The sequence below is a fragment of the Miniopterus schreibersii genome (genome assembly GCF_964146895.1).
Source record: "Miniopterus schreibersii genome assembly, chromosome: X".
Classification (NCBI taxonomy): domain Eukaryota; kingdom Metazoa; phylum Chordata; class Mammalia; order Chiroptera; family Miniopteridae; genus Miniopterus; species Miniopterus schreibersii.
In genome coordinates, this window is record NC_138104.1 from 48,035,738 (window position 1) to 48,057,958 (window position 22,221).

Sequence of the window (22,221 nt, forward strand, 5' to 3'; positions counted from 1 at the left end):
AGTGGTCCAAGGCTGGCTGCAACCCACAGACACTTCTACAGCTCATGAGCTCAGTAAAGCCAGGCAACCGAGGTCCAGAGGATGGAGCTAGTGGGTCCCCTACTTGGGGGTTGCACAGTCAGTCACTCAATAATGAGGGGAAGGTGGCCCCTACTCCAGGGCAATACCATGCAGTCTCTGCCAGAGTCTCCAACTCTAGCTCCCCCAGGAGGAGCGCACTGCAAGTTCAGGTTTGGTGCATCCAGTCATCCCCTCTAGAAGAGCAAACTCAACCAGTGAAAGCCACTGGTGCTGCAGGGCAGCTGAGCCTGCGGGATGGGGCCAAGCACTCCATCCTGTTCCCAGGCAATAGTCTCTGAAGGAGATATACTCCAAATATCCCAGGTGCAAACAGCCTCTCTCTTCCCCCGTGGAGCTGAACTCAGCAGGGCCAGAGCAGTGGTACTTGGGAGGTCAGATCCAAATAGTCTTTAGGAGGGGTTCTGGCATTTCTTCCTCTTCCCGGGATAGCAGGGCCTGAGCTTGCAGGGTTTATAAGAGTGGCCCCTTTATGATGTAGCCACACAACCCATATGATTCCTGGGAGACATGCTCAAATGTCCCAACTCTGCGTGACACTCTTATCCCCCTGTGCAACTGAACTCAGCAGGCAGGGCCACAGAGTGGTCTGGCAATCTCAATGATTCTACAGGTGGAGGGTGGCTGGCTGTGCCCTTGAGGTGGTGGGAAATTATCCCCTTTCCAAAGCTATACAGTTTAATCACTGTCTGAGTCTCTGCCAAGAGAGTCCCCAGAAGAAGAGCATCCCAAAGGTCCTTGCTGGGTACAACCAACAGACCCCTTTGCAGGATCAGAGCACAACCGAGTGGCATCGCCAGCAGTTGGAGGACCAGGCAGTGCATTTCCCAGGCTGGTACTATAACAGTAGGAGTGCTCTACCCTGGGAAGGCAGCTCCTGGGTCTCTAGCATACTCCCTCTCTCCCAGGTGGACTGAATCCCCAGTGGTGTTCAACACCAGATGCTATGCAGACTCATCTTCCTGTCTCGGTTGTTCTGAGTTGGGAATCCCTGCATGGGGTTGAGACCCCATGCTCCTGGGGGGAGGGAGTTTTGCAGCCATGATATCCGTCCAGCTTTTAGCCACTGCACGTGGTTGCAGGGGCCAGCCCTTTCTGCATCTCTGCCCTTACCAGTCTCAATGAGGTTTCTTCTGTAAATTGTTGGTTATTATATTTCAGTTCAGCTAGCCTTAAGTTGGTCATTCAGGTTGATCTCTCTACAATTTATATGTAAATCCATTTTGATGCTGGGAGCAGATGAGTGTAGCTTCCACCTACTCTGTAGCCATGTTGGAATCTCTTCATTTTATTGATGTTTTCCTTTGCTGTGTAGAAAAGCTTTTTAGTTTGATGTAGTCCCACTTGTTTATTTTTGTTTTTGTTGCCTTTTGCTTACTTTGCCTTAGCTGCCTTTCCATTTTTGTCAAATACTAAAAATAATTTCTAAGACTTTTGTTAAGGAGCTTACCACCTGTGCTTTCTGGAGTTTTGTGGTTTTATGTCTTACATCCAAGTTTTTAATTTATTTTGAGTTGAGTTTTACATATGGTGTAAGATAGGGGTCCAGTTTCATTTTTTTGTATGTGGATATTGCATTTTCTCAGCATCATTTATTGAAGAAATTATTCTATCCCCATTGTATATTCTTCTTTGTTGTAAGTTAATTCACTCTATATGCATGGGCTTATTTCTGTGCTCTCTGTTCTATTTCATTGATCTATGTGTCTTATTTTTCTTTTGCCAATACCATACTGTTTTGATTACTCTAGCTTTGTAAAAAAGTTTGAAATCAGGAAGTATGATGCCTGCACCTTTGTTTTTCTGTCTCAAGATTTCTTTGGCTATTGGAGTCTTTTTTGGTGGTTCCATACAAATTTTAGAAGTGAATTTTCTTTTTCCTATTTCTGTGAAAAATGCCATCATAATTTGATAGGGATAGCATTAGATCTGTAGATTGCTTTGGGTAGTATGGATATTTTAACAATATTATTTCTTATATTAAATGAGCACAAAGTATCTTTCCATTTACTAACATCTTCTTCAATTTCTTTTATCAGTGTTTTATACTTTTCAATGTAGAGATCTTTGTTTCAATTTATTTTTAGGTATTTTATTATTTTTGATGAAATTTTAGATGGGATTGTTATCTTAATTTCACTGTTAGTGTCTAGAAACACAACTTGTATAATTTTGTATCTGCAACTTTACTGATTTTGTTTATTAGTTCTAATAGTTTCTTGGTATAGTCTTTAGGGTTTATATATGTAATCTCATATCATCTTCTAATAGAGACAGTTTTATTTTTTTCCTTTCTGATTTGGATGCCTTTTACTTTTCTGGTTTAATTGCTCTAGCTAGGACTTCTAGTATTATGTTAAATAAAAGTTGTTAGAGTGGTCATCCTTATCATGTTTCTGCTTTTAGAGGAAAGGCCTTTAGCTTTTCACTGTTTACCATGATGTTAGCTGAGGGTTTGTCATATATAGCCTTTATTATTTTAGGTTCATTTCCTCCTCTGTACCTACTTTGTTAAGTTTTTTTTTTTGTTTTTTTTTTCATGAATAGATATTGCTTTCCTCAGAGTGGCACTCCTTGGGTTATGATAGAAACTTAAAGTAAAATGTAGTTCAGCAACTTTATTTATTAGATGAGGGTACCAATAGCTCATGAGCTACTTTTATTTTCTCCTAAGCATTACCTATGTGTTTTACCATCACCAGGCCTTGCCTCTGTGTACTAAAAACTTACCCCCTCAGAAGGATTCTTAACCTAATCTTAGGTTTTAATGCATATTCATATTTTCCCTGTAGAAAACAAATGTATTTTTTGAAACATCAGAAGACCAATCATGAATAATTCATGGTTATAGTATATTAATTTAGCATGTCATAATAGAGTAAGTTTTGTTTAGATACTAACATTTAGGTACAAGTTCAGATACCAATCACTATACTTTTCCCCTTATTTCCTATTCTGATTTAAAGAAAAACCCTTTTTACTCTTCTGGTATATTTTCCAGCTTGTATATAGCACATAGCCAGTATTTGGAGTCAATGTTCCTTCAACCTTTGTTCTGTTGCCTGCTTCAATGAGGGAGTTAATTGTGGTTGTATTTATCATTTCTTTGTAAGTGTTCATCTAATTTATAAGACTTTAAATGTAACTTAACATCTACCTCTCTTCCCTTTTTTAATTTTAGGATACAGAAATGGTTGATTTAGATTCAGACGGCCCTGGTACTTCATCTGGAAGAAGGGTGAGTGAATAAATGATAAGAAAAATTTCAGGCTTCTTGTGTGAGGGATACCTAAGAGCAACTCCATATGTTTGAAAAGTTTCCAGAAAGACTCAAAGTACTCAGTATATATAGTTGTTACTCTTTGCTGAATTTTATTGCAGTGATTCCGTAGGGATACATAGCTGGATCACAGGGGAAAAGACATAGGCAAAGTCTGAAAAAATCCATGTGTAGGGTTTTTTATGCTCTCTCCTTCCTTTGATGGGCCACACAGAGCACACTCTTCCCCAAGCAATGAAGATGTAGCAACATGTATGTGATTAGAGAATCAGTCCCTAAATAATTTACTGAGAGCTAGTTGTGTAGACAACATCTGACTAGCACATGCCAAGATTCCAGAATCCCAGAAACCAGGAAAGCACAGGAAAAGTATGAGAAACCAGGTGTTCAACACAGATAACATTGTTTGTACAAACAATGTATATAGAGCAGACCACATTTATTATATTGGAAACAGTTCAAGTGCCAAGTTCCCAGATGCCAGTCATGGGCCAAACTTGTAAGCAGGCCATACTAAAGGTAACAGCCTTAGGTCTATTATGTTAACTCTGTACTACACACTTTCTCTCTGTAATAATTAGATAAATAGTTGTTCTATATGAGGGGAAAATTTCCTTTGAAAGAGATCAAATGAAAAAGCCATCAAATGGTAAAGGCCAGCATTTATCATGACCATAAATGATTTACATATATATGTAATTCAAGTGTTACTTTGAGAAGATTATGGGATTATGGTGCCGTAGTCAAGTATACTTAACTAACAGCAAATATTAAGGCATTAATTATTTTAGCCTTGTGGAAGAAAAATAATTTGTTCCGTGTGTTTATTTGAGGTTCAGATTTTCTTAAAATGAAAATTCATAATAATAGAATTCTTGCTATTTTCACAAATATATTTAGTTTTTATTTTTTATATTTTTTCCAGGGAGAATGATGTCTACTCTAAACTTAGACTTACTTTCCACCAAAGATATACCCATGAGAACTTCAATTAAGAAAATTTTAAATAGCAAATACTATATCTTACATTAATATATTAACATTAGAAAAACAGGAGAAAATCAATAAAGAGTGAAGGAAAGAGCTTTTAGATATAATTCTTTTAAAATCTACAGGTCAAATGCCGAGGCCGAAGACAGTCGTTAAAGTGTAACCCTGATGCTTGGAAAAAACAGTGCAAAGAACTGTTGAGCCTCATTTATGAACGTGAAGACTCAGAGCCATTTCGACAGCCAGCTGATCATCTTTCTTACCCAGTAAGCATACAGTTGTTTAAATAATTGCCAATATGTAATTTCCCATGTCTGCTAAAGTCTAGTTAAGAGCCTCTTTCTTCCTTCCTTTTCTTCCTTCTACTTCCTTCCTTGTTTGTGTGTCTTTGTTTTGTTTTTAATTTATCTTTATTATTGAAAGTATTACAGATACCCAACTTTTCCCCCCCATTCACCTCCTCCACCCCACTCCAGCCCCCTCCCCAGGCCTTCACCACACTATTGTCTTTGTCCATGGGTTCTGCATATAACTTCTTTGGTTAATCTGTCCCCCCCAACCTCTGAAACACATCAGTCTGTTGCATGCTTCTGTGTCTCTGGGTCTGTTTTGTTCGTCAGTTTATTTTGTTCATTAGCTTCTTCTTAAAGAAGACCCTTCAACATTTCATGAAATACTGGTTTGGTGGTGATGAACTCCTTTAGTTATTTCTTGTCTGTAAGCTCTTTATCTGACCTTCAATTCTAAATGATAGCCTTGCTGGGTAGAGTAATCTTGGTTGAAGGTCTTTGCTTTTCATCACTTTGAATATTTCTTGCCACTCCCTTCTGGCCTACAAAGTTTCTGGTGAGAAATGAGTGGACAGTCGTATGGGCTCTCCCTTGTAGGTAACTAACTGCTTTTCTCTTGCTACTTTAAGATTCTCTTTTTGCCTTTTACCTTTGGCATTTTAACTATCATGTGTCTTCGTGTGGGCCTCTGGGTTCATCTTGTTTGGGACGCTGTGCTTCTTGGACTTGTAAGTCAATTTATTTCACAAGGTAGGGGGAGTTTTCTGTCATTATTTTCTCAAATAGGTTTTCAATATCTTGCTTCCTCTCTTCTTCCAGCACCCCCATTATTTGAATGTGGGTATGCTTGAAATTGTCCCAGAGGTTCCTTACACTAACTTCATATTTTTGTATTCTTTTTTCTGACTGGGTATTTTTTGCTTCCTCATATCCCAAATCACTAATTTGATTCTTGGCATCCTCTATTCTACTGTTGATTTCCTGTATTATTCTTCATTTCAGTTACTGTAGCCTTCATTTCTGACTGGACCTTTTTTATGTCATTGATGTTCTCACTAATTACCTAGAATTCTAAGTAAGTTCCTTGAAATTTTCATTAAGTTCCTTGAGCATCCTTAGAACCATTGTTTTGAACTCTGTATCTAGTAGTTTGCTTGCTTCCATTTCATTTAGTTCTTTTTCTGGAGATTTCTTCAGTTCTTTCATTTGTGAAATATTTCTCTGTCTCTGCATTTTGGCTGCTACCCTGTGATTGTTTCTGTGTACTAGGTAGAGCTGCTATTTCTCCAGGAATTAGTAGAGTAGCCTTGTGTAGTGGGTGTCCCGTAGGGCCCAGTGGCTCAGTCTTCTCAGTCACCTGAGCTGGGCATTCTAGGTGCTCCCCTGTGTGGACTGTGTGCACTTTCCTGTTGTAGTTGAGCCTTGATTGCTGTTGGCATCACTGGGAGGAATTGACCCCCAGGCCAATCAGCTGTGAGGACCAACTGCAGCTCCAGCCAAAGAGCTGCTGTGCTGGAGACCCCCTATGGAGCAGGATTTACATCAGTGGGGCTTTGGTGTTCACCAAGTCTTCCCCTTGAGTGTGCCACTCATGGATGTGGTAGGCTTGTAATCTGGTGTGGTCTGAAGCTGACCACTGGGTTCACTGTCTCTGGGGCCTCCTGGGAGGTACAAAGTCAGCCTCTGCCTGTGCCCTGCCCAGAGCTACCCAGCCTGAGATACACAGCAGTCTAGATGGCTGCTACTTATGTTGGGCTTAGAGATGCCCAGGAGAGGCCAAGCTAAGAACCAATGCAGGCTGCTGCTAATGCCACGCCTGGGGCCACTTACTGAGAAATGTGGGGCACTTTGGGGCCAGCTGCTACCTTTTTGAGAGGTTTTAGGAAAGTCCTAAGCCTGAGACAAGAGACATCACTTGCATAGAAAAGCCACTGGAAATGGCTTGAATAAGCCTGCAAGTAGGGAGGGGTGGGGTCTGTGGGAATCACCAGGGTGGGTGAAAAGTGTGAGCCACGTTGGTGAAGATTCAGATATGGTACCTGCCTGCCAGCTCTGTTGGGGGCGAGCTCATCAAAGGAACGGTGGCCTCTACTAGCACTTCTGTCTGGAAGAAAGCTGCCCCTCTAGCTCTATCCCTGATTCCAGGCAAGTTCGTTCCTCCCAAATGTCCCAAGTTCCTTTCAAGCTGTTGCCTCAGGCTCTGGAGCTCAGAGAGGTGAGTCAAAGTAAATCCGTGAGTGGGCCCTTTAAGTGGAATTGCCTGGGGCCAGCAGTCTCTGTGCCAGTCAGCCACAATCTCAGCTGTTTTTCACAGCCAGAAGTGGGGACTTTGTTTCCTGGCACTGGGACCCCTTGCTCCTCCAGGAAACCTCTACAGTCAAGATATTCCTCCCAAGCGTGGCTGGTATGTCCCAGTGGTTGAGCATTGACCTATGATCTAAAAGATCCCAGTTTGATTCCCAGTCAGGGCACACGCCCGGGTTGTGGGCTTGATCTCCAGTGGGAGGCTTGCAGAAGGCAGCCGATTAATGACTCTCTCTCATCATTGATGTTTCTCTCTATTTCTCCCTCTCCCTTCCTCTTTCTGAAATCAATAAAAATATATTTTTAAAAAAATCAAAAGATATCCCTCCCTATTTTAAACTGCCCCATGTTTGTGTGGAAACACACCTACCCGTCTCAATGTGCTTCTTTTTATTTCCCTAGTTGTAGGACTTGGGTTCAGCTAGATGTCAAGCAATTCTGACTGATGGTTCTGTATTTTAGTTGTAATTTTGATGGGGGTTGTGGGAGGCAGCCAGTACCGCATATATCTATGCCACCATCTTCACCAGAAGCCTGTTTCTGTATCTTTGAATTGTGAAAGCGGGTAGTGTAATTAGTCATGACTTTTTGAAATGCCTGTCATGTATTTTATATGTAAATAATACATTTGTAAATCCAATTTGAATCTAAATATCTTTGCTCATGATGTAGTATAGAGTGGTATACTTGACACCTATATAATTAGAAAAATGTCACTCCAACAAACTTAATTAAAAAATAAAAAATAAATATCTTCATAATATCTTCCTGCTTTTATTTTAGATATTTGTTTAATATGTTTTACTAACTTCTGATACACTTCTACACACTGTAGACCCTTGGTAACGTGTCAGCCTTAAATGTTAATAATTTTTGTTAATTTATGTTTAGTTTATGTTAATAATTTAAATATGTTATCCAGTATGATCACTTAGAGTAACCAACATACCATATTACTTTTCAGCAAAGATACAAACATGAGAACTTCAATTGTAGGATTTATTTTCTAATAGTGTTATCTATTTATATATTGAGTAACCTTTTAGTATTAATAGCAAATCTGTTTTAACTTATTCAGAGAATAATTATAGCAGTATTTCAGAAATACATCAGATCATCCTTTGAAATTAGTAAATATCAATATTCTCTACATACACAGGTTTAAGTTGGAAAAATTTATTCCAATAATGTTTAACAACGCTTGTTTGTTCATTTGTAGGGAGTTATGGTAGAATAAATTAGTCTTGTGTTTTCATAGCAGAAGAGAATGATGAATGTAGAATTCCTTTATCTTAAGGTACAATTAGTAAAAACATTCTTCCTATTTATGGATCTTTGAACCGTAAATAATAATTGTATTACGCCCAACCGGCATGGCTCAGTGGTTGAGCATTGACCTATGATCCAGGAGATTGTGGTTCAATTCTGGGTCAGGGCACATGCCCAGTTTGCGGGCTCGATCCTCAGCAGAGGGCATGCAGGAGGCAGGCGATCAATGACTCTCTCTCATCATTGATGTTTCTCTCTCTCTCTCTCCCTCTCCCTTCCTGTCTCTGAAATCAATAAAGATATATTTTTTAAAATAATAATAATAATAATTGTATTTCAATTCTTGATATTTTGTTGTGATGGCCTAGAAACACAATATATCTTCTTTACCCTAATAGGGCCATCAAGAGCAAGAGGGAGAACCCTCAGGATCATTTGTTCTGGAAAGACAACAAGATACATCTCTTTCTGAGGTAGGCCTAGTAGTCTCTTAAAAGACATCTACTGGTTATTTTTACATTGTTTTACTGTTTAAAATCTCCATACTGTAAATGAAACTTTATAATTTACCAAGTTGTTTTCTAACTCTGCTCACTCCCTTTTTACTAAACTTTGATTTTTTTTGGTCATTTATTTTTTGTTTTTTAAATCAGCTCATGTTCTCATGAGTTGTTTTAAATCAGCTCAGTGTACCATCTGTATAGATGACAGATGTTTGTTTCTATAGATCTAACGCTACTGTAGCGTAGTAGAAAACATCAATTACACAATCTAATTATGTCTGTTTTGCAGCTTATTATTCCCATTGGGATTCATCATACTGCACAGAGTTCCAACATTTTTATTTATGAAAATATTTATATCCATAAGCCATGCTGTGTTGGAATTTACTTTTGATTTTTATGATTTAAGCAAAAATTTTTAAAAAGACATTAAGAACAATTGTGGTTTCTCATACTTTGAAAAATATTTTTCCCTTTTTATTTTCTTCCTCTTCCCCTTCTTCTGGTTCTTTGGCTACTCCTTTGAGAGAAATGTGGTGATTTTAATTCTTAATGTTTCTAAATAAGATGAGGGATCTAATACCGACAATGGCTTTTACTCCAAAATATGTTCATTTATTAATGGTTGTGGTATATATAGGTATATGTACATTTCAGATGTACTTCTATAGGATAACCCTAGAAATATCTTAACTGGTCTTGAAAGAAAATAAAATTTTCTCCCTCCTCTAAATCAAAATCAAACTAATTCTGAATATGAAAATAAAGACCTTAGATGAAGCAAAAGTATCACATTTATCGAAATCAAAATGATAGGAGAAAGACACAGACATGGCCAATTTGACTTTGACCTTCAACTAATGACACCTTAGGTAGAATGCTCTCATAGCCGGGAATGTCTTGGAAATATGTAGTTAATTTGTGACATGGAACTATTTAATTATATGTGAATTATTCCATCATCTACTTCCACTGAGCAGTTTGCCAGGGAATTGGGGTTACTTCAGCCTTTAAGGAAGAAATGAAATTTCATATTATGGACTCTGGGGATGAAGCCAGTGGGTATGGATTTTCTTTTCTGGTTCTTGAGATAGTCATGGTTATGGATTGCAGGGTGATGGCTAAGGCCCTCCCATACCCCCCTACTGTTTTTCTGAGCCAACAAAAGAGTTCTGTTAAAAGCATTGACCTAGGCACCAGGAGGCCCTGGTTTGATTCCCATCAGAGCACATGCTAGGTTACGGGCTCAATCCCCAGCGGGGGGCGTGCAGGAGGTAGCCGATTGCTGTTGATGTCAATATTTCTATCTCTCCCTCTCCCTTCCTCTTTCTCTAAAAAAAATCAATAAAACATTTTTTAAAAATGTATACTGGTTGAAGGGAGGCAGTTAGGTTGAAAAGCAGTCTGTTTATTTAATGGTGACTTGGTGATGCAAATCTCAGTCCCATTGTATTATGTAGTATTGTTACTCATCCTATGAATTTAATAACACATTCTTCTTTGTAGGATTATCAAGGTGTTATAGACACTCCTATGGACTTCAGTACTGTGAAAGAAACTTTGGAAGCAGGAAACTATGGTAGTCCTCTGGAATTTTATAAGGATGTTCGCCAGATATTCAGCAACTCCAAAGCTTATACCTCTAACAAAAAATCAAGGGTATGTCAAACCTACATTAGGTGGATTAATCCTCTAAGCATTTAGTTATATATAGCAGACAGCTTTTTCTTTTACCAGTTTTAAAATTGCTAAAAAAAAGTATACACAATTTTGACATTGCCACTGAAGTTTGGTTCTCAGTATTTCTCTGACAGTTTATTAGGCATTAGGCATGCATAAAGACACATTTAGCAGAGTCATTCTGGAATTAAGCACCTCTTTCTTTCTCCTACCTGCCTCATCTTTGCTCTTTATTAATATTTTCTATCTGCCAGAGGAAGGTCAAGGGGTGGAGAGCTAGTAATTTAAGTACCCTTTAATATGTCCAATAAATAATTTTATAAATAAAAGTGGTTAACAGTATTAATTTTTATAAAGTGTTTGGATTAGCTCTGAATATTTATGTTCTCTCTATTATAACAAATAGTGAACCATATTGGGAAGTTACAACTGTTTATTAATACATTTGGTACTTTCTCTATGTGTTGTCAGAACTTAAATATGTTGAGAACAAAAAAGTACTAATAATAATTTTTGTGTTTTATAATCACTGATATATGATTAACTTTTAAATAAGTTGCACAATAAGTATAAAACTTGCCCACTTTCAACTCTTATAAAATGAATTTTCACCAATTTCTACAGGCATAATTTTTTCACATTTGATTTCTTTCCTATGCTTATACTTGCATGTGTTTATATATTCTTTAAACAGATTTTATACTTTGAAACCTTTTTAAAACATATTTTATGAGCCTTTTCCCATGTCATTATTACTCTTTGAAAACATAAGTTTTAATGTCTCCATAGTATTATATTATGTGGTGGTTTTATGTTATTTCACAAGTGTCTGACTACTAGAGATTTAGGTTGTTCCTAGTTTTACACTTTACATGAATAAAGCTGTGGCTAACATATTTAACATGCTTGAACATAATTATTTTGTGTGTGCAATTCTCTGATATTTTGTTAGAATAAATTCCCAGAAGTTAAATTATTAGCCTAAGGATGTGTATATTTTTGAGATTTTTGATACCTATTACAAATTGTCTTTTAGAATTGTTCCAGTTAAAATAACCCACTGGCAATGTGTAGAAACATTTTCTTTCTACCCTTCCCAACAATGGATATTATCTTTTAAAAACCTTTATTAATTTTTGGTTAAAAATGGTATCTTGTTTTTAATTCTTCAGGAATAATTTTTCAAGTGTACGAAATAGCACATATATTTTGCATGAAAGGACGATGTTGATAATGGTCCAGGCATGTTTATGCCTTTTATTTTTTATATAAGTAAAGTAGTTGCTAAAACAAGACTAATTTCTACTTTTTCAGATCTATAGCATGACACTGAGGTTATCTGCCTTATTTGAAAGTCATATTAAAAATATCATCTCTGAATATAAGTCAGCAATCCAGAGTCAGAAGAGGAGAAGGCCACGGTACAGAAAACGTCTGAGAAGCAGCAGCAGTTCATTATCAAGTAGCAGAGCTCCTAGGTATATTACATTGATTTTATGTTTTCAAAGCATTTTATGTATATGACCTCATTTCTTAAAGTTTATTGAATAGTTTGAGGGGATCCCAAGAGATTTTTTTTCTTTAAGAAATCTTGCAACTGTGTAAAGATGGAGGTGGTAACCCAAAGCATCGTTCATGTGGCTTTTGTTATACCAAAAACTTTTTATTTTAATGCTTTAAATTTAACTTTGTTATGTTACCAATTTGAAATATTTCACTCAAATTATTGGTCATTTCTTTTTTGGCCACCTAAGCATTTTATATTGTACTGTCTATTATAATATGATGCTAAGAGAAAAATTTTTCATTGTTTCATATTTTTACTTGTAGTCCAAAAGGGAAACAGAAACAAATGAAGTTGCAGCCTAAAAATGACCAGAATACCTCAGTGTCTTATGCAAGGACCAGCTCTCCATTCTCGTCTCCTGGTAAATATGTCTTTTCTGTTTGGTGTTGTATATTTCAGTTTAATACTGATATTAAGGATATAGAAAAAGCAGCATGGTTTATAGTACAAAGAGCAATGGATTTCGATGTGGAAAAGTTGTGTTTTATTCCAAATTTTTTTCCCTAGCTGTGGGGTCCTAGGTTAGACATTAGGCCATAGATTAAGTAGTGTCTTCAAATTTTAAATGAAGGTGTAAAGACTAGATGAATTTTAAAGTTTCTTAGTTTTAAAAGTCTGTAATTTTATGATTTTAACATCTATTATATCTTAGAGTACTGTCTACAATATATTTGCCAATGTAAGAATCGAGGATTCATTATGTGTGGGAGTGTTTCCCTTGAACAAGTTTTTCTGACATTCCATCCTTGAAAGCTTAATGATGTCATAAAACATTTGTTCTCAAAATATTCATATTTCCTTCAAACAATGCACAATTTTGATGTTAGAGTAGAATAACTGAGTAAGATATAGTTTTAAAAACAACCTGTTTAATAACTTTACTGAAAACATGGTAATTATGTTAACATTACAACCTTTTTAAATGTAAGTTTCAGATGCTGCTGAAGGGCTTTCACTATATTTACTGGATGATGAGGTGGATGGACCATTTTCTTCATCAAGCTTCAGTGGGTATAGCCGAAGTGGAAATAGCCATGACCCAGGGAAAGCCAAATCATTTCGGAATCGAGTTTTGCCAATTAAACAAGGTAGGAAATAAATATGGACATGGTATTTTTTCTTTGGTACTTTATAATGGCAGATGAATTATTTAAAAGCTAGTGTATTTAGGTTGTAAAAATTAGCATATCCTTATGAGTATTTTAATATTGTCAAATTTGACTCAGGCAGGATTTCATATCTACAACTAGGAAAAGGCTATTAATAGATTTCCATCCAAACATTTTATTTAGTCTTTTAAAATAAAATGTAAAATGAATAGGGAGGAACAATTAAATGAAGAGCTCTTTCCCCAAGCACATAAAAACCAGACTATTAAATACATTTAGGATTATTCATATATTAAACCATATTAATAAAAATGTCAAAAAAATTCCAAAATTATCTTTAAATAGGGCTCATTTTTAAAAAGCTTACCCCAATTTTTTAAAAAGGGTTTTGTTTGACAAATGAGCCTTCTTTTAGTCAACACCTACATCTACCACCTTCTGGTTTTCTAGTCACATATAACTTCCCTCGGGGCCTGTTGTCTCAATAATTCAATGGTTTTCAGACTGTTTTGCCTATTTCTCAGTAATCCACAGAGCTACTTCAGGAATTCTCAGAATAGCCTTCTTCATTCAACCAGAGCAACTTACTATTTTTCACGTAATGAGCTTCCATATCACTTTTATTTGTAGAGGAATTTGCACTGATTAAAAAGAAATCACTGATCTAATAATTCATTATCAAGTGCATTTTTTTTCTTTTGCACCATGTCAGGGGACATCATTTATAAATACTTGAAGATTATTGTTATGTAGACTTTCTTCTTATACTGAGCCCTATGTTATGGATCTTGAACATGTTCAAAGAAACTTCTCATGTGTCTGTCTATTTGAAGTTTGTGAAGAATATTTACTATGTTTTTATAAATATATTAGAGTTTATATATTTATTTTATATAAATTTTCTTTTTAGGGAGGTTTAGCTCCAAATTCTTCTTTTAATTTATCTTTGTTGTTGAAAGTATTACAGATGTCCCCTTTTATCCCTCCACTGAACCCCTCTGCCCCCTCCCCAGGCCTTCACCGCACTGTCGTCTGTGTCCCTGAGTTATGCATATGTGCATATAAGTTCTACTCCCCCTCCCCCCCGCCCACTTCCCTCTGAAATACAGTCTGTTGCATGCTTCAATGTCTCTGGGCCTATTTTGTTTGTCAGTTTATTTTGATTAGCTTCTTCTTAAAGAAGATCCTTCAATATTTCATGTAATACTGGTCTGGTGGTGAACTCCTTTGGCTTTTTCTTGTCTGTGAAGCTCTTTATCTGACCTTCAATTCTAAATGATAGCTTTTGAGCCAGTGCACCTAGTAGTCAGCTTCAGACCACACCAGATTACAACCCTACCACATTCACAAGTGACACACTCAAGGGGTGGACTCGGTGAACACCGAAGCCCCTTTCAGGCAAATCCTGCTCCATAGGGGTGTCTCCTGCACAGCAGCTCTTTGGCTGTAGTTGCAACTGGTCCTCACAGCTGATTGGCCTAGGGGTCAATTCCTCCCAGTGATGCCAACAGCAATCAAGGCTCAACTACAACAGGTCAGAGCACACAGCCCACACAGGGGAGCACCTAGAAGGCCCAGCTCAGGTGACTGGGGAGGCTGAGCCACTGGGCCCTACAGGACACCTACTACACAAAGCCACTCTACCAATTCCAGGAGACATAGCAACTCTACCTATTTTATATAAATTTTGCTGAAAGATTAAGTAGTTTATCCATTGTCATTGAAGCTTCCAATAACTGAAAAATAGACATTCTAAAGATATGTTTTATATTGGTTACGTGAGAAATATTGTTACATATCTGATTATTTTAAGAAGTTATTGCATTTATTGTCCCCAATTTTGATCTTTACTCTGTCTTCTGCTCCAGCTGCATGTTGCATATTTACAACACTTTCTTCTTGTTTTGCCCGTTCCTTCATTATCAAGCTTTTAGAAAGTGTAGCTGATACTTCCTGCCTGTTTTCTTTTCATCTAAACTTTCCTTTATCCTTTATCGTCTAGCTTCTGTCCCCACCACTCTACAAAAGTTGTCTTCTCCAGATTCATCACCAACCAAGTATCATTTTCTTAGTCCCTATCTCCTTGATCTGTCTGTATCATTACATGCTACTGAGTACCTCCTCTAGGAACTCTACTGTGTGACTTCTATAGTACTGCTTCTCTTATATCTGTTTCTCCTGTATTAATATATTCTCTGTTTCTTTTTGTTTGTTTTTGTTGTTTTTTGTCTTATACAACTAAAGAAATCTAATTGCTACATCAGTCTTCTTTATGCTGATGACTCTCCAAATTCATATCTAGCCCTAATTTTTCTATTCTACCAGTCTCATTTCCAAGTGCTTCCTAAAAATATTTCTGTTTTGGTGCTTCTTACTCATCATTTTCAAGCTCTCTTCTTTTTCTGCACTCACTATTTTAGTTGATGGCACCACCATCTTCCTAGTCATTCAATTTAAAATTTTATAGTATTCTTTGACTCTCCTTTTACTCCTCATATCTAGTCAGTTACTAAGTTTTGTGAATTCTACAACTCTTTAATACCACTTAAATCTCTTATCTACAGTTTCTGTTGCTATCACCTAGTATATTAGTCAGCGTGGGCTGTCACAACAAGACACCACAGACTAGGTGGCTTAAACAACAGTTACTTATTTTTAGCAGCTTCATTGATATATCATTGACATAAAAATGTACGTATTTAAAGTATACAACTGGACATTTCAATATGCTCATACATTGTGAAATGGTCACCACAATCAAACTAATTAACATAGCTGTCACCTCTACATGATTACTGTGTGTTGAGAAGATTTAAGATCTATCCTCCTAGCAGATTTCAAGTATGCAGTACAGTATTGTTAACTATAGTCATCATGCTGTACATTAGATATCTAGAACTTATTCATCCTGAATAACTGAATCTTTGTTCACTTTGACCAACACCTCCCCATTTCCCCTCCCCCAGCCCATGGCAACCACCATTGTACTCTGTGCTTCTATGAGCTTAACTGCAAGGATATGTTATGAGAACGTGTCTTTGGCTGATTTTGTCATGTGGACATCATAGAGTTTACTTACACAAACCTAGATAGTGTAGCCTACTACACACCTAGGCTATATGGCATAGGCTACAAGCCTGTACAGCATGCTACTGTACAAGAGAAAAACAACACAAGAGAAAATGATGCAATCAAGAGACACGGTGAACATGGGATGTGTAAGGCTGCTGCTGGCTTACCATGGCATATGGTTTTACAGCAAACTTTTTTTTGAGTACAAAGAGTACACTATAAAATAATTAAAAGCATAGTATAGTAAATACATAAACCAGTAACATAGTCATTTATTATCATTGTCAAGTATTATGTACTATACATAATTGTATGTGCTACACTTTGATATGACTGGCAACGCAGTAGGTTTCTTTACACCAGCATCACCACAAACACAGTAGTAATGTGTTGCACTATGGCATTACTATGGCTTTGATGTCAGTAAGCAATAGATAACAATTTTTCAGCTCCATTACAATCTTATGGGACCACCATTATATATGCAGTCTGTCATTGACCAAAACATCATTATACTGCACATGACTGTATTTTAGATTACCATATAAGTGACATTATACATTAGTTCTTTCTCTGTGTCTTGCTTATTTTGTTTAGTTAGCATAATGTCTTCCAACTTCATCATTGTTGTCACAAATGACAAGATTTTCTTCTTTTATAAAGCTGAATAATTCATTTTTTATATATATCTATTTTTAATATATATGTTATATATATGTTATTTTCATATCTTGGCTATTGTGAATAATGCTGCAGTGAACAAGGGAGTACAGATTTCTTCAAGATCCTGATTTAAATTCCTTTAAATATATACACAGAAATGGAATTGGTGTGTTATATGGTAGTTCTCTTTTTAATTTTTTGAGGAACCTCCACACTGATTTTCATAATGGCTGTACTAATTTGCATTCTCACCAAATGTGTGCAGGGGGTACCTTCTTGCCACATCCTTGCCAATACTTGTTATCTTTTATTTTTTTTATACTAGCCATAGTAACAGATATGAGGTGATACCTCATTTTGGTTTTGATTTGCATTTTCCTGATATTAAAGATGTTAAGTACCTTTTCATACACTTAAAAGAGACATTTATTTTCTCACAGTTCTGGAGGCTCCAAGTCCAAGATCAAGGTGCCAGTAGGGTTGGTGTCTATTGAGGGCTATCTTCCTGGCTTGCTGATGGCTATCTTCTTGCTGTGTCCTTATGTGACTTTTTTTCTGTGCATCCACAGACAGGAAGAGAGGACACCATTCCTAATTCATTAGGGCCCACCCTTGTCACTTCACTTTAATTAAAAACTTCCTTAAAGGCCCTATCTACAAATAAAGTCACATGGGGGTTAGGGCTTTGCTTCAATATATGTAATTTGGAGGTAATGTAATTTGAGCCATAGCACCAAGACTATTAGACTGATTTTGTAACTTTGGTTACCATCCAACTCTAAGCATTTATTTTTCCACTATTTCCAGTATACTCTCCTGTTTTCCTCCTATGTTATTGGCTATTCTTCCCAGTTATCTTTGCCTGTTCTTTATCTTTAAATTTCAAAATATTCCAAGTCTCAGTCTTCAGCTGCCTTGCTTTACTTGCTTTCTCAATGAGCTCTCTCAGTTCTCTTGACAGTAAATGTCATCTCTTCGCTGAAAATTTCAAAAATTATATCTCTAGCTCTGTCCGAGTCCCCCCTGAGCCTCTAGACTGGTATATCCACCTGCTTTTTTTTCTTTTGCTTTTTTTTTAATGTCTTTACTTGTGTCTCTAGTAGTATTTAAAACTGGAATCTTTATTTCTCCACCAGCTTGCCCAAACCTAATTCCTTCTTTGGTTTCTCCAACTTAGCAAATGATCTCTACCATTCACCCAGTTGCAGGCTATAAAATCTAGTAGTTGACCTTCATTCTTTGCTTAACACCTGGCAGCTGTTCTCCTCACTTGGAACTATAAAAATAAAGGTTGGTTCTGGGGGCACCGCTAGAAGGAAATATTCCAAATCCAATCATTTCTCAACATCTCTGTTGTTAATTCCTCACCATGTGTTACCTACACTATTGCAATGGACTCCCAACTTATCTCTGCTTCCGGTCTTCCCCTTCTGTAATCTGTTCTCTATACAGCAACCATAGCACTCTTTTATTTTTTTAAATCTTCACCTGAGGTTATCTTTTTATTGATTTTAGAGAGTGAAAAGGAGAGAGAGAGAGAGAGAGAGAGAGAGAGAGAAACATCGATCAGTTGCCTCCCGCATGCCCCCCATCCAGAAATCAAACTCTCAACTTTTCTGTGTACAGGATTATGCTACAACCAACTGAGCCACACCGACCAGGGCCCATAGCACTCTTTTAAAAATGTAAATCAGCCCAGCTGTGTGTGGCTCAGTGGTTGAGTGTCGACCTAGGATCCAGGCAATTGGGGTTCGATTCCCGGTCAGGGCACATGCCCGGGTTGCGGGCTCGATCCCCAGCAGGGGGCGTGCAGGAGGCAGCCGATCAATGACTCATCATTGATGTTTCTATATTTCTCTCTCTCCCTCTTCCTTCCTCTCTCTGAAATCAATAAAGATATACTTAAAAAAATAAAAATTAAAAAAATTTAAAAATCAAAATAAAAATGTAAATCAGATCCTGTCATTCTTCAGCTGTAAAACCCTTCACTGGCAGTCATCTCCCATTACTTGGTTTTTCTCTTCCACTCTAGTTACACTGGGTTTCTGTATCCTCTGATGCAATGTTCTTTCCCCAGATCTAACTTCATTCAGTTCTTTTCTTAGATATTACCTCTGCAGAAAAGTCTTTCCTATATAAAATACCCCTCAAACATACATTCAAACTCTATTTTTACCCTCTTTTATTTATAACATGTATTATTTCTTAAAATTATTTAATTGTTTAGCAAGCTTTCCCTACTAAAATATAAATCCAAAGAGCAAGAACTTTGTCTTATAATTGCCATATTTCAAGCTCCAAGCAATGCCTGGACTGTAGCAGATAATCAGTAAATATTTATTCAGTGAATGAATGAAATTACTCTGATACATGTTCCCAGATAGTTCTTTCTAGAGTTTAAGCCCTTAAAATTTCTGCCCAGCTCCCTCACCGCTCATCTCCCTCCACAATTCCCCCTCACAAAAAGCAATCAGACAAAAATCAGAACTTTAGTATCTTCCATTTCCAACAGATTTAAATTCATATTCCAACCCTCCATGATTTTACCCCATCTATCTTTGGGTATAAATATTTTTATAGACTGTTTATGTTACTTTTGAACCTAAATAACCATCTTACCAATGTCAAAACTTAACTTTAAATAATCATTCATCTTGATTTAGATCACTCCCTTGATGGACCCCTTACAAATGGTGATGGCAGAGAGCCCCGGACAGGAATCAAGAGAAAACTACTTAGTGCATCGGAAGATGAAAGCATGGGAAGAGAAGACAAAGAGAAAAAAGAAACAAAAGAGAAATCACATTCATCCTCCTCAGAGAGTGGAGAGTTAGGATCCAGTTTAAGTTCTGAAAGTACCTGCGGTTCTGATTCTGATTCTGAATCAACTTCCAGAACAGATCAAGATTATGTAGATGGAGACCATGACTATAGCAAGTTCATACAAACCAGGCCTAAAAGAAAACTCAGAAAGCAATATGCCAATGGAAAAAGAAACTGGAAGATGAGGGGCACAGGAGGAAGGGGCAGATGGGGGAGATGGGGAAGATGGAGTAGAGGAGGCAGAGGAAGAGGAGGCAGGGGACGAGGGGGTCGAGGAAGAGGTGGAGGTGGCACCAGAGGGAGAGGGAGAGGGAGAGGAGGAAGAGGTGCTTCTAGAGGAGCCACCAGAGCCAAACGTGCACGTATTGCAGATGATGAATTTGATACCATGTTTTCAGGACGTTTCAGTAGACTTCCTCGAATTAAAACAAGAAACCAAGGCAGGAGAACTGTTTTATATAATGATGATTCTGATAATGACAATTTTGTGTCCACTGAAGATCCTCTGAATCTTGGTACATCCAGATCAGGCAGAGTGCGTAAAATGACAGAAAAAGCCAGGGTTAGCCATCTCATGGGATGGAATTATTAACAGTTAAGAAATTTAGAATAATTTAAAAAATTCAATGGCCTTCTACTGCAGGGAATTTACCAGGAAATCTACAAAGCAAGTTGTGTGGGAACTTATGCTTCCTTTCACATTGGTGCTTTTCCATTATGCCAGTACACATTTGTTTCAAGACTTTTGATCTCCACACTTCATTTGTTCAAACAAGCCTTACTCATTAGGCCTTAAATTAAAAAAAAAATTCTGCCCGCACACACACACACACACACACACACACACACACCACAGACACACTACAGATTTACTACGTTAAAGGAGCATTCAGCTTCTTAAGAGTAGCATGACATTTTTATCTCAATAGAATATCCCTCTTTTGCTTTTGTATCACAGAAGTATAGCACCTTCTTACAGAGTTTTATATAGTTTTTTTTTTCCATTTTGATTCCTGTACCCAGTAATAATAACTTTTGCACAATACACCAATCCTAAAGGCAGCTATTAAATGTTTACAGTTTCTATATTGTAAGAACGATCTGGATTATTTTACTCTTCCCAGGCCAAACTTTCAATAATTGTACTGAACTGAAGTATATATTTATACTACAGTTTTTTTTGGGGGGTGGGGGGAATCTTGATATGCTTTTCATTGATTTGCTTAATTCATGTTAAAGGTGAGAAAGGGTTGGTGCCTTGTAAATATGTAGCAAATCGTTGTGGTGTGTTCTGATGTGTACATTAACTTTATTAAAAAAGAATACTTGAGGTATCAATCTAGATAAGGTGCCAAATGCAAAGGTTTCTTGCATCCATTTTCTTTTTCCTATTATATTTTATTGCATTAATAGCACTTGTGTAGCTTAAAGAATAACTTAAACATTTGAAAAATCCTCATCCACAAAAAATAACTTCTTTGAATAGTAGCTCAGCTACCTCTATTAACTACAACTACTGGAAACATTAAGGAAAATAGATACTGTTATTCATTACTGACTAAAGAAAAATAGAACAAGCTTGGTGAGAATAAATATTCATAAGTTATAAGCTGAGAGGTTGTTAATAATCATTTTGGCTCTCAAATTAATGGTTGTAATTAACAAACTTGTATAAGTATAGTATGCTCTATATTAGACTTTTCTTAGAACATATTTATGTAAGTAGACTTGGGTGAGTGCTTATATATCTCTGCTACCCCTTACTATGTAACAGTTATGAGTGATTGGTTTTCATTTGAATTTCAGAATGTAACAAAACACCTAATTTGAGTTGGAATGTTTTGGCTAGCTAATATTTTGAATCAAAATACATAGGTTCTGCTCATACCATTCCAAAAGGTTCTTTTGTTATAATCTTTCAGAAAAGAGCCTCATTGCACTGCACACTGATATTTTGAGTTATTATTTTATAGATTAAAAACATTTTTCAACCCTTACGGTCTTGTTTACAGCAGTAGAGTGTACATGGTTCCATAAGTGAGCTTGAGTTCCAAGATCAGTTTTATTCCTCAAAATTGAGAGATTGCAAATTTGCTAATTTGTTAGATACTTAGATTTTTGAGGTGGGAGGGAATATATTGATCTCTGTTTTTGTAACAGCAGATTTGTTGTGCTTAGATCAGATTTGTGGGATAAACAAAACTTCTTAATGTATGCCTAGTAATTCCAGGATATTTAAGCTAATGTGTTTGTCTCATGCTTTCAGTCATTTCATGCATCTGAAAAATCCTAAGTGCAGAGGAAGGAGTACACACATAACTTTGCTTTTTTGGTTGGGTCAGGTGGGGGTTATTCTTGGACTAACATCTTTAAGCAATTTTCACTTGCAGTAGTAATGTTCAGGCTTTAAGAAAGTATTCTTGTGACTTGTTAATGGCACTAAATTCTGTTACTGGAGAGTTGATCAAGCTGATTTTTTTTTTTTTTGTAGTCATTTTTTCACTAAACCAAAACTACTGGTTGTAACTCAACTGCCACTTTTAACCATAGTATAGATTAAAAAATGTTCATATTTGAAACTCTACATTTAATT

The 22,221-nt window shown here is 36.8% G+C and overlaps 1 protein-coding gene across 2 annotated transcripts in view; it reads left to right on the forward strand.

Annotated features, from left to right (window-relative positions):
- BRWD3 (bromodomain and WD repeat domain containing 3) overlaps positions 1–21,506 on the forward strand; it is a 130,018-nt gene extending 108,512 nt beyond the window's left edge. For both annotated transcript variants that reach the window (XM_081124964.1, XM_081124965.1), the window contains exons 34-41: positions 3,260–3,316; positions 4,474–4,614; positions 8,610–8,684; positions 10,221–10,373; positions 11,709–11,872; positions 12,225–12,322; positions 12,891–13,049; positions 19,469–21,506. In XM_081124964.1, the coding sequence (XP_080981090.1) occupies positions 3,260–3,316; positions 4,474–4,614; positions 8,610–8,684; positions 10,221–10,373; positions 11,709–11,872; positions 12,225–12,322; positions 12,891–13,049; positions 19,469–20,220 (1,599 nt within the window). In that variant the 3' untranslated portion in view covers positions 20,221–21,506. The remainder of the gene's footprint in view (positions 1–3,259; positions 3,317–4,473; positions 4,615–8,609; positions 8,685–10,220; positions 10,374–11,708; positions 11,873–12,224; positions 12,323–12,890; positions 13,050–19,468) is intronic.
- Positions 21,507–22,221: the final 715 nt, after the last annotated feature.